We start from the raw sequence: 13,203 nt of genomic DNA, 5'->3' as shown, positions 1-13,203 counted from the left end.
GAACTTGGAGTCATTAAGATAGCCCAGCAGAAGCAGAGGCCTCACAGGGGAATGTGCCGTACAAGGGGACACAGTGTGTGTAGCACAAGCAGAAGGTCACCACTCCAAATTTACCTCAGATGAGCTCAGAGGGGAGCAAGGTTACATATGGAGCTGGGCAGCATCTCCAGCTCTGAATACAGAAGGCAGTGAGGGTCAGGGAGCATGCTCAGTAATTACCTGAGAGACAGGAGGGTGTCTGTGCCCAGAAGTTACAGAGCGGGACCAGCTGCTCAGCCTCCTCAACCCACATGGTGTAAGAAAAGAAAGAACTAGCTCTTACAAGGTGACCTTTGACCTCCACATGTACATTTGTGGTACATGCATATGCTCACTCTAGCACACATGATTGATTAGCTAATTAACTGTAAAAGATGCATAGCTGATCTTCTTGGGGATAGAGGTTAGGGACATAGTAGAGACATAGCAAGATCTGTTGGCACCTTTCACCTGGAGAGTAACACACCTGTAAGAAACACTGGTTGGCCTGAATTTTAAACACTGCCCCCACGTACATCACAGGATATATTTTTGTGGTCCTAACTGCTGGGCCCAGAGCCCAGTAGCCACAGTAGTTCCAGGAAAAGACCTTCTTGGGCAGCTTGAAAGGGCTGCCAGTGGAGCTCTTGTCCACCAGGGGCCGCTGTTGCACAGCACATGGTGTCCCACAGAGCCCACCCCCCCCCCCCCCCCCCCATTTGAATCACTTTGGTCTCCAGACTGCCTGACAGCTCTCATCCATCTGTAAATTCAGGAAGGAACTGATTGGCAGGGAGAGTGCCGCTCCCAGCCAGCACTCGGGACAGTATTGGCCCACCATGTGGGTCAATCCTAGTAAAAAAACAAGTGAGAAAATACACGGGGGGGGGGGGGGCGAGGCCGGGGGGGGGGGGCGGTGTCGGAGTTTGAGTCTGCCTTTTCAAGCCATAATCCTCTCCGTTCCTGCCACACTGGAAACTAGATTGTAAGAAAAAGAAATGATCCACACCCCTTAACAGAAGACTGGGCCACAGAGCCTCCTCTGTCCTGCCCCAGTCCAAGCCTCTCCCTTGCCCCCCTCAAAGCCCACTTCTTCCTGTCCAGGGCCTCTGCCTAGGCCTCCCCGTCTCCATCTTCCATGCACCCCAGAGCTTGACTGATGAGCTGCTGCTCACACGATAAGCAGCAGTTTCCGTTCCCACGCCCCCAGAGATTTTCTAGTTGGACTTGAAATTGAGCACATCTACCTTTCCCTGCTCATCCTTAATTTCCTTATCGATCTTCATTAAACTCTCCCTTTGGCTCCAGGACACAGTGAACTAACTCCTTATTACACACACACACACACACACACACACACACACACACACACGGAGGTGGAGGTGGTGGGGCAGACCTCAATGTGTGTAGTGCAATTCCATGGGCCAAGGTCCAGAGGGCAAGAAAGCAAAAGCCAAAGTGTGCTCTCTGTCTCTGTCTCTGTCTCTCTCTGTGTGTGTGTGTGTGTGTGTGTGTGTGTGTGTGTGTGTGTGTGTGTCTGTCTGTCTGTCTCTCTCTCTTTCTCCATATCTACTGTCTCTCTCTCATCTAATTATATGTGTGTGTGTGTCTAGCTCTATATGTCTCTCTGTCTCTGTCTCACTCCCTATATATACACATATGTATGTATGTATGTCTCTCTGTCTCTGTCTCTCGTCTCTGTCTCTGTCTCTGTCTCTCTCTCTCTCTCTCTCTCTCCCTCTCTCTCTCTCCCCTTCATGGCTACCATAACATAACAAATAATGAAATAACCACACTTCTCCATCTCCTCCAGCACTATGATGTACTGCCTTACCTCAGGCCCATCAACACTGGACTGAAACTATGAACTAAATTAAACCCTTTTCCCTTCAAGCTGATCTGCTCAGGTATTTTATCACAAATGTGGAAAACCAACCAGCAATATACCCAATAGCATCTCGCCACATCCATCCACTTCCTCTGGCACCTGCTGTGACATGAACCAACCACCCCCAAACTTACAAACCATTCTCCACCTGCTTTCCTGCTAAGGGCTTGTTTGTCTCACACACTAGACTCTCTTGGTCAGTCACCCAACCCAGAAAACGCTTTGTTTCCCTGTAGATCTGTCATTCCTGATTATACCCCGGAGCCAGTTTCCACTTCATTTCATCAAACCCACAGTCGCATACCTAACAGTCCCATCTGAAAAGTGCCTCGCAGAAGGGCGTTAGGGTGAACTTGCCTTATGAAGAGGACCAAACGGCCACCGCCAGGCTCCCCACCCCAGCTGGCTCAGAGACTTCAGCCCCTGAGTCAGCTGCCTTTACCTTCTCCAGCTGATGGACGCCCTCTTCTACACAACAGATAGAGGCCAGTGTGCGGAGCGCCTGGGGGTACAAACACCGGAAGCTGTCCTGCCGGCAGACCTTAAAGAGGGCTACAACGCCACCTTCCTGTTGAGAAGAGGACAAAGATATTACCTCACTGTGTTCCCTGGATTGGCCTGAGGATAACTGACAGCCCTTGTTTGGCTGGCATGTTTAGGTTGGTCCTCACACACACCGCCCCTGGTGGTCCAAATTGGAAGTAAGGTACAGGGGCTAGCAACAGGAACTTCTGTAGGGTTGAGGATCCAGACCCTTCGGCTTGGACCCCAGAAGAGCTGACCGGAAGTCACCAGAATGAGTCCAGAGTCTAGAATTCAGTGCCCATTTCCACTCTATTAGCTGCCATCCTTCTCCTTGCTCTTTGCCCTGTCGTGGAAGGCAGGCAGAAGAGGAAGGAGCTTTATAGCAAGTCTGTTACTCATTCTCACTATACGGTGGAAAAACAAGCCACTATGGGGAAAGCCATCCACCCAGATCCACAGCCCCCTACTCCCGCTTATAGAAGGAAACGAGTGCTTTGGGGGACACTTGTGCAGCCTTTGGTAGAAACTGCTGATGGAATCGTCTTCCTCTCATTGTGTGGAGACTGCCTAATAGTGTGCATCCCAGAGAGACTCATCTGGGCATAAGACGTATTCTGTAATCACCGCTGCAGCCCTCCATGTACAGAGTGGTCAGTCGCACCAGCAAGCCAGGATAAGTAAATTAGGCAGAATGTTACAGGAAGGTAAGTTTAGTAAAATACTATGCCCTGTCAGGTTTTTTAAAAATATACTTACCATGTACCAGGCTCTTTTCACATTTGGGGGACGCAGCCGTGACTGGCTGAAAGGATAATGGATGAGCTTGCTCAGAGCAGACAAGGACCATTGCAGCCCAGCATGGCTGCCCTGAAACAACCTCAGACCTTCCTCCTGTCCCCTCCAAACAGAGGCTCAGGGGCCCTACTTGCTCTAAGAGTTTTGCTTCTGACCAATGTAGGGATCAAAATGAAGGCATCCAAATGCTAATTCAGGATGCTTTATACTCAGCTAATATTGATTATAAGCTTTTCTATCCCTACCTCCTCCTGGGGTGGTTGCTTTGCTGGGGAAGAAAAGGTAGGAAAATGCATTCGTGCACTCAAAATAGTGGTTTATTACACTCCAGATGCTGCCTTGGTCCCAGTCCATACTGGACTCATGGTTTGGCAGAGAAGGCAGACAGTTCTAAAATCAGGAACAAAGCTGGGCAGGGATGCAGTGAGAAGGCAGGCATGGGGCAGGGATGCAGTGGGAAGGCAGGTGCAGGGCAGGGATGCAGTGAGAAGGCAGGCACAGGGCAGGGATGCAGTGAGAAGGCAGGTGTGGGGCAGGGATGCAGTGGGAAGGCAGGTGTGGGGCAGGGATGCAGTGAGAAGGCAGGTGTGGGGCAGGGATGCAGTGGGAAGGCAGGCACGGGGCAGGGATGCAGTGGGAAGGCAGGCGCGGGGCAGGGATGCAGTGAGAAGGCAGGCACAGGGCAGGGATGCAGTGAGAAGGCAGGTGTGGGGCAGGGATGCAGTGGGAAGGCAGGCGCGGGGCAGGGATGCAGTGGGAAGGCAGGCGCGGGGCAGGGATGCAGTGGGAAGGCAGGCGCGGGGCAGGGATGCAGTGAGAAGGCAGGCGCGGGGCAGGGATGCAGTGACAAGGCAGGCGCGGGGCAGGGATGCAGTGGGAAGGCAGGTGTGGGGCAGGGATGCAGTGACAAGGCAGGCACGGGGCAGGGATGCAGTGGGAAGGCAGGTGTGGGGCAGGGATGCAGTGGGAAGGCAGGCGCAGGGCAGGGATGCAGTGGGAAGGCAGGTGTGGGGCAGGGATGCAGTGGGAAGGCAGGTGTGGGGCAGGGATGCAGTGACAAGGCAGGCACGGGGCAGGGATGCATTGGGAAGGCAGGTGTGGGGCAGGGATGCAGTGGGAAGGCAGGCGCGGGGCAGGGATGCAGTGGGAAGGCAGGCGCGGGGCAGGGATGCAGTGAGAAGGCAGGCGCAGGGCAGGATTCCTGGAGCACAGAGTGGGAACCCCTCAATCTGGAACCGGTTGTTTGTGGAGTGACAAGTCAGAACCTCTCTGCTTTCAAATACATGTCACTATTACAGAGAAACTGTGCCTCTCATGAGAAAAGATGCCTACCCCTCAAATTTTTCGATCTGTGACCCTTTGTCCTGCTTTCTTATTTTCTTAGAGGATATCTGCAAGTTCCACATGAGGACCCTAGTTAGACAGTCAACAAAGCACAGCCGAGTTACAGAAACACAGAACACCAGGAGTTTCCAGCTGTTTCCCGCCAGCCTTATTGGCTGTCAGTAGTCTCCCTCCCTCAATATACAATATATTCAGATAGATATTTATATCTGGGTATTGTAATATTTATTCATCTAACTTGTATAGATACCACTTTATTAGATGTACCAATTGGTGACTAACATATAAATAGTTACGCTGGGAGCAGACAATGAGGAAATGATGCCACAGGATCCATGGCTGGGGAAGCCCACAGACCCAGGGATGAATCCACTACCTGCTGTTTTGATGCATGGACAGACTCTCTCGAGCTTCCTTCTGATGAGCATTTTCCTACCCAGAGGCAGCTCCTGGCACATCAGAGGAGCCTCTTTGTGTAGTGGACACAGAACCTGTCTATGTGCAAAGACTGTTTCTGTGGAGTGCTCAGCCTCAAACAGAATACACCACACCCCTTTCTCAAGCCTCTAGGATCACTGTGCTCATATCTCATAGCAGCTATGGGTGTCTGTGTAAGACCTATGTAAGATCAGGCTAGTCAGGCTCCCACCCCTAACTGAGGAGCTAGGACAGCGGGGGGTTCTGGGGAGGGAGAGTCAGTTTTCCTGAAAGGTGTGGCTCCTGATAGGTACACACTCCAGTGGATGGCGCCATGCTCAGAGGTATACGGGAAGCACAGATTGGTTACTTTAAAAAAAAATAGAAAACAGAGGGCATCAAGTCAAGAAGGGGTTGTAGATGTCTTGAAAGAGCTAGTGGCTGGAGGTGAGTGTGATCAAGGTAATTGTGTTGCATTGTGAAATGCTCAAGGAATTAGTAAAATTATTGAGGTTTGGAAGGTTTGCTCTCTTCCTCCTCCTCCTCCTCCTCCTCCTCCTCCTCCTCCTCCTCCTCCTCCTCCTCCTCCTCCTCCTTTTTCCTTAAGGAACCCAAGACCAATGCCAGGAAGGCTGTGGCAGCCTCCTTTGTCTCGGAAAGCACTTAGGCCAGCAAATCTATCTGAGCTCTGCATTTGCATTGGACCCTCATGTCTTTTCCCAAACCTGTAGGGGAAAACGACCTCCTTATCATTTTTAGTCATAGAGAGAAAAAAGTCCTAGATCCTTGCTAAGGGGATTTAGGGCTCAATCTTGGCTCCACATCTGGTTAGTCTGAGCTAAAAGGCTCTGCAAAAGTTTAGTAGGAAAAGTAGCTGGGGCAGTTAGTGTGTGTGGAAGGGCCTGGTGCTAGCTCTCTGGACAGTGGTGTGGGAGTTAGGCTGTGGGAGGCTTCCTGACCAGAAGATGGCCTTGTCCCCTCATGAAATGTGTGTAAAGGCCATGTGAAAAGGGAAAGCGGGAAGGAGAGCTTCCCAGGAGTTTGGACGGATTGTTTCATGGACAGCCCTAGAGCCCCCACCCAGGACCTGAGAGCAGCACTTATTCTGGGGTAACACTGGGATCGTCTGAGCTAGCAGATCCCATCACACTCTTGGCTTGGGCTTGTTTAATTTTATAGAAAGCTCTGGGCAGTAAGCCCAGATGCATAACAGTATGAATTATTCAGACAGCTTGGGATGAGTTGTCATAATGCTGGCAGGGGCCACTCCAGGGTGTGCAGGCTGGCGATGGAAGGAGTCACAGAGGAGCTGGGTGACTGTGACACAGCACAGGAGAGGCTTGTGTCCTCTGCTTGAGGAGGGGAGAGGGTTGCCACCATCAGCATGGGAGGGCTGGGCTCATTCATGGGTATCTGGATACAGATATACTGAGAGGACAGGCCCCCTAGATCCCCACTAGAAGCAGCTTAGACAGATGGATGACCCAGAGGTCACAGTGGGCTCCAGAAGTGCATGAGGAACACTACTGGGGAAAGTTGCACATTGGTCCCAATGTTGAGTTCTTTATTGTATCTTAAGTAGGATCTTTTCTTTTCTTTTAAGCTATTTTTTAATTTTTTAATTCAGATTTACTTATTTACTTTTTATTATGGATACATTATTCTGCCTGCAGGCCAGAAGAGGGCACCAGATCTCATTATACATGGTTGTGAGCCACCATGTGGTTGCTGGGAATTGAACTCAGGACCTTTGGAAGAGCAGCCAGTGCCCTTAACCTCTGAGCCATCTCTCCAGCCCCCAGGTAGGATCTTTTCAACACTGGACTCCCACATGGTGCTTCTGTCACTGGAACTCATCTTGCCTTCTTCAGGACTGAGAAGATGGAGAGCAGCACTGCATCCTCTTGCAGTTCTGCATCCTCTCCCTGCTTCTACCCTCAGGCTGCTCCATCCCAAGGACCAGACACAAGAAGGTTGAGATGAAGGTTGGCATCAGGAGACTTGCTTAAAAGCCCAGCTCTATGTGGACTTCTGAACTTGTAACTCCAGACAAGCCCTGACTGTCTGAAAACCTGCTTCCTCCCTTTAAAGGTGTGAGTTGCAGAGTCTGGGAAGATGGCTCAGTGGGCAAAAGCACTTGGTGCTCAACTGTGAGGACCGGGGTTCAGATCCCCAGCACCCAGATAGATGTCCGGGAGGTTTGGCAGCCTTCCTAGCATTGCAGCACACGGAGGTAAAGACAAGGGATTCCCAGCACAAGCTGGCTTGCTGGATTAGCCAGGTCAGTGAGCTCTGAATTGAGAACCCTGCCTCCATGTACAAAGTGGAAGACAACCAAGGAAGATAGGTAACATCAACCTCAGGCCTTCCAATACATTCATCTGCATGTGTAGCTGCACACACATGTGAGCATACACACGTGCGTACACACATACACACCCCTAGTTCACATATACACAGAAAGAATGTAGGAACTGTAACTCAACACATCTAAGGATGGCTGGTCCATCAGAGGAGATACCAAGTGGAAAGCACAGCACAGTGCTTGGGTCACTGATGAAAGACATGGAACTAGGACAGGGGAAGAAGGCTGTGAGGAGAGAGAGAGAAAAGGGAGATGAGAAGGCCATGGTCCTGGGAGAAGTTCATGTCGCCTTGAATGCTGAGCAGCCTAGCTCAAATTCAATCAGTTTTGACGTCTCAGCTCTCCTCCTATGCAGTGGGAGTGGATGCTGTCTTCTCCACTGGACTTTGAGTAGGTTTAAACAAGCACTCAAAACATTATCGTGTGCATAGTAAATGCTATAGAAGTGCTATGTTGCTGTTTTTATACCGATGCTATCATCATTGTAGTTGTTGTTGTCATCGTCATCATCATCATCATCATCATCATCACAGTGACCAGTTCCAGCTTTAGAAAACTCAGGTTCCATGTCTCTCCAGCTCCCACCAAGGCCTCCCAGTCCTGGCATTCACCAGGCTCACCCACAGGGAAAGTTAATCATTCATTGTGTAGTTACACCAGGAGCCAAAAAAGAAGAGACGATGATAGACAGAGATGGAGTTCTTGGAACAGGGACTTTGCCTTGTCAGGGAAAGACTCTAAGTTTAAAGCGATTCAGCTGGTGAAATGCGGAAAACATGGGCTCCAGAGGAAGGAAAATCTGGCTTCAGTATGAACTGGACAAGGTGCTCAAACACTGTGAGTCCTACAGCCTTTGTGTGTGCAGGGTCACTGATGCTCATCTCAGAGGATATGTGTGGGCCAAACACTATATGCAAAGAGTATCAATCTGGAGCCTGTGTGTGTGTGTGTGTGTGTGTGTTGTTATTCAACTAGGCTCATGGCTTCCCTTAGAGAGGCTGTAGCAGGGTGTGGCTCAACACATCAAGAATTCAAAGCATTTGAAACTTCTAACCATAGCTGTTAACCCAGGCTGCATTTGGGAAACCGGGGTTGTGTGGGTAGCTGGGGGGGGGGTGGTGTGGAGGGAGAGTGGGAGAAGTAAGGAAATTGAGGAAACAGGGCCCAAATGAAGAGAGCAGCTCACCGTGGGCGCCCACTCAGACTAGAGTTCGACAAAAACAAGAGCTGCAGACTTACTTTTCCACTCTCAAGGCCAGACACAGTGGTAGATTAGGGAAGTCTCTTAAGATCCCACAGTTGACCAAGGTAGGCTGATGAGCCCAGGGCCTGGCCAGCCTCCTGCCAGGAGCTAACAGGAGGATGAGGAGAACTGCCTGTGCTCCTTACCCAGGCCTTTCCTCTGCCTTCTACCATTGGGCATCTTGGAATCAACGTTAACCCAGGGTAGGTCCAAGGCCTTTGAGGAGACTAACTAACGGGAAGGTAAACACTACCAGTGGCTTAGATTCAAGCTCACATCTATTGTCTGTTTCCGTGAAAGAGGAACATGGGGCAGGCAGGCAGGCACTGTCTACATGAGCGCCACACAGAAAGGAGGTTTTGAGTACCTGGACCAGCCAAGATCTGCCCACTTGTTTTCTAACAGAAAAATGTTCTTTGTTCCAAAAGAAATTCAGCTATATCTGTGGGAATTTAATCACCAAATGGGAGTTGAGAGGCTGAAGAATTTCTTTGTTCTGCACAGTATCATGTGACCTCTGCAGGTCAAGACTCTTTACCAAGCTGAATGATAGAGTCACAGAATCCTTCTCTGTTTCCTTTGCCCTAATACTACAATACGCATTCAAGTAGAATCTCAACTAAAGCTTCCTAAAGAGAGTAGTGGTCTGCAAGGGATGAGAAATCACCTGGAAAGCAAACCTATCTGCCATCCCAGGCCAACTAAAACTGAATCAGAAATTGTTTCAAATTCTACTATGATTCTCATGGGCTTCCGGCCTTGAGAACTCTGAGTCATAACTCTGGCCTAAGGTTTGAATCAGGAGTCACCCACCATCATGTACCTTGAGCCACGAACTCTGAACCAGACCTCTTGGTTCTAGTTCTGAGAGAGTCATTTATTAGCTACATGACTTTGGACAAGTTCCTCAGGCCATATATCTATTATAAATGGGGACCACACAGTGCCAGCTACATAGGCTGTTCTCATGTTTTAAAAGAAACAAGTTATGCAGGACACGAGTGGGAGTGACATAATGTCAGCTATTGTCATTAAATCCAGTTCTCTTGTCCCCTGGCTGGAGCTGACAAAGCTTTACCCCACTCTCAGTTCCTTAAGGGCTTTGGTCAGTAACTCAGAGGTTTACTGTCCTTCAGAGCTTGGTGAAAGGAAAGGTCACAAGCATCACTCAGAGCTGCAGTAACTCGGTGGCAGTGCCAAAGTATCTGGTGCTCCCAAACTCTCTGAAGGATTGCAATGCAGATAGAGGACTAAGGCCCACTCACCTGGATCCTCTTCCTGTGGCTGGCACCCTGAATCTATGGAAGACAGAACTGATTTCCACTTATATCATTACTTCTCAGATAAAAAAAAGAAGAATGCAATAACCCAAACCTTGGTCCTACAGCCTGAAGCTTTGGGGGCCACAGTCAAGAGCGAGTTAACCAGGAAGTTAGTGATTTACACCCCTGTCCATTTTTATTTCATCTCACTCCCATGTATTGCTGGAGTGTTATGGGCATTTTGGGGATCCAACCAAGAAGTTTAGAATGGGGTTCAAGACAGAGCCCTTGATAACACATGTGTCTGACAAAATGGAGTTCATGTTTACAGACACATTCTCCTGAAAACACTGCTGCTAATTATTATGTGGCAGAAGGAACAGCAAGAGGTATTAAGAGGTGTGGATGGAGCTTACCATACAGATAAGACTATATTTTAAAGCTTTCCTTTTAACTAGGTTTAAGGCACTACATTTCTTACATCCGTAGTGAAGTGAGGTCATACAAAAATCAGCCCTTATGGATTTATTTATTTATGGCATTACTGCTGTATGCCAGATAGTCTTTGTACTACTAAATCTTCCTGAAAACACCAGGGTCACCACATTGTCAAGAAGACGTGTGTGGAATGCGAAGGAATGTTGACACTGATAACAGGTGCCTCATCAGAAAGATGGCAGAAGTACCATGGGCTTATCTGCAATGGTTAATCTTGGCTGTCAACTTAGGAATCGAATCGACTAAGAAACATACCTGTGAGGGATGTTCGATTAGGCTAACTGAAGTGGACAGTCTCCCTAAATGTGGGTAGTATCCACTAGCAGTGGTCTGAGGAATCAGGAGGAAAACTTTAGTTTTTTGCCTGCTTGCATTTGCATCTTGCTGGCAAGTTCATCTACTCTGCTTACAAGTTCGCCCACTCATCTACTTTGTTGTTGCTGCTGCCTTTACCACATCCTCTGCTGATGTTGGAAACCGGCTTATTCAGCCATCCAATGTGGTATAAAGGCCAGCAGCTTTCCAGGAATGCTCCAGGCTTTCAGCACCAGACTGGTACTGCTAGAGTGTGGACTGAGAAGCTACTGGCTCTCAGTCTCTCCACTATGAAGGTAGCCAGCCATTGATGGACTACCCAGACTGTGCTGTGTTATATCAGTTATGTTCCTTTAGGGAAACCCAACTACTATATCTTTTTGGGTTAACTGTGTCAAGTGGGAAGTGAAATCATGGGACCTAGGAAACATCAAAAAAAGTAACTCTTCCAAGGTCACACAGCAAGCTAGTGCTGTGGCCAAGACAAATCTGAGCCAGCTGTCCCCACTCACCCATAAGCAGGTCTTCCTCTTGCTTTCTGCAAACCTGCTCTCTGGCCCCCCAGCCATGAAATTTACCTTGGCTATGATGCGGCACAAAGGAGCCCCCTCCTGGGTCAGGCTGAACAGGTTCCCTGTGGTAGACTCCATGATGTAGATATTGTCTGAGGTATCGATTTTTCTCACAAGTGCCTAAGAGGAGAGAAAAGTCAGCTGGTTAACTCACTTCCACCTGCCCCCCTGTTCCTCTTCCTCAATGGAATACCAGAGGTCCCATGCTTCTAATAGCGTCTTTGGATTCTACAGTCCTGTTTCGTCTACTTAGGGGAGCAATACGACCCTAGCTGTAGGTGAGGTCTGAGCTCCATCGCAAAGATGCAGAGATGGTGAGTCCTTTCAGATCAATAGTGCTTGAGGGGCAAATGAGCTGCTATAGATCACTGAAGACCTAGGCAAATGCCACTCGGTAGTTCACAATGAGAACAGAAACCACAGGTGCAACACACTAGCATCGACGTGACAACAGTGGAGTGCCCATGGCTGTGGCCAAAGAATCTGCTCGTTTTTCACAGCTTCTAGACAAGGATGAACTCCTGCTGGTGGTGGGTCCAAGGCTTTAGACCAGCACTCTCCAGTAGCATCACACTGGCCAGGGGCTATTTGCACTGGGAATAGAACCATGCTGCCAGAATTCTACTGACAGGTAGGTAACGCCACGAGGAATGAATGCCATGCTGACCTAGGATAAAACACTCTAGTGTGTATGGAGAAGGTTGCATACAGAAACACAAAATTAAGGAAGAGCCAGGAAAGCCATTAGCAAATAAGATATGAAGATTATTCCTAGAAGAGTTTAGCAAATTTCTGGGGGCAGGCAGGGAGGGTGAAGCCTTACAAATTGAAATCGCTTCATAATCAGCCATTAGCTTTGGCACACGTGACTCCTTATTGACTATCATCTATCCTTACCTACTAAGAAATGCAGCTGTTCCTGTTTCCCCTGGAATATGTGGATATGGAGACCTGCTTTCCAGGGCCTCCTAAGAGAAGACAAAATCTGAAATATATGGGTGTAAATTTCAGGTATTCTTTTAGTGGCTCTCTGTGTATACATAGGCATATTTGTTCATGCAAATGTATGCACATGTGTGTATGCATCTAAATATGTGTATGCATGCAAGTATGGCATGTGTATACGGCTGGGTGCTCATGTTTGCATGTATATTCAGATATGTGTACATGCATGTATCTGCATTGTTTGTGCATCCATGTGTGTGCACATGTGTGTATGCATGAATGCATATATGTTTACGAAATTGTATGTACATGCATGTGTGCATGTGTGTATCCATGAATGTGTGCATGTATGCATGAATACATATATGTATGCATACATGTGTGCATATATGTGAGTGAATGGATGTGTGCATGAATGTGCACATGTGTGTATGCATGTGTATGTCTGTATCTCTTCATCTAATATTTTGATACAAGGTCTCCCACTGAACCCAAAGCTCGCCAAGTTAGTCAGTGAGCTCAAAGGGTCTCACTGTCTTTCTCTTCATTTCTAGAATGACAGACACACATCACTGCTCCTGACTTCTTTAAGATGGTGGATCTGGGAGGTTGAGTTTATGTCTTCATTCTTGCACAGCAATCACTTTACAGGTTAAGCCATCTCCCCAGCCAATCTTTATTTTGTCTTGGAACAGAGTCTCATGCAACCCAGGCCACCTGTGAACCTCCAATCCTCCTGCCTCTGTCCCTGAGTGCTGGGATTTTAGGCACGCACAGCAAACCCTGTAATGCTTATTTTTAAATACTAAAATGCCCACAGCTTTAAATAACCTGCGTATTGTAGGAAGGACTCTTGAAGGAAGTAGGAGATCCGGGCTCTAGGCTCAGCTTCAGGCTCTAGGCTCAGCTTGCCGTTAGCTTGCTATGCTAACCAAGAATGCATTTGGTGAAGAGTGGGTTCTGAGACTGAAACGCCAGTGTTCCAATCCTGGCCCTGCCACTTGTGGCCATGTGCC

The 13,203-nt window shown here is 48.7% G+C and overlaps 1 protein-coding gene across 1 annotated transcript in view; it reads right to left on the bottom strand.

Annotated features, from left to right (window-relative positions):
• Insc (INSC spindle orientation adaptor protein) overlaps positions 1-13,203 on the bottom strand; it is a 98,001-nt gene that overhangs the window by 46,835 nt on the left and 37,963 nt on the right. The window contains exons 5-6 of the mRNA XM_051149258.1: positions 11,249-11,362; positions 2,349-2,474 (exon numbers count right to left, since the gene is read on the bottom strand). Of these exons, the coding sequence (XP_051005215.1) occupies positions 2,349-2,474; positions 11,249-11,362 (240 nt within the window). The remainder of the gene's footprint in view (positions 1-2,348; positions 2,475-11,248; positions 11,363-13,203) is intronic.

Source organism: Acomys russatus, chromosome 7 (assembly GCF_903995435.1).
Source record: "Acomys russatus chromosome 7, mAcoRus1.1, whole genome shotgun sequence".
Taxonomy (NCBI): domain Eukaryota; kingdom Metazoa; phylum Chordata; class Mammalia; order Rodentia; family Muridae; genus Acomys; species Acomys russatus.
This window is presented reverse-complemented; position numbering and strand designations above follow the sequence as displayed.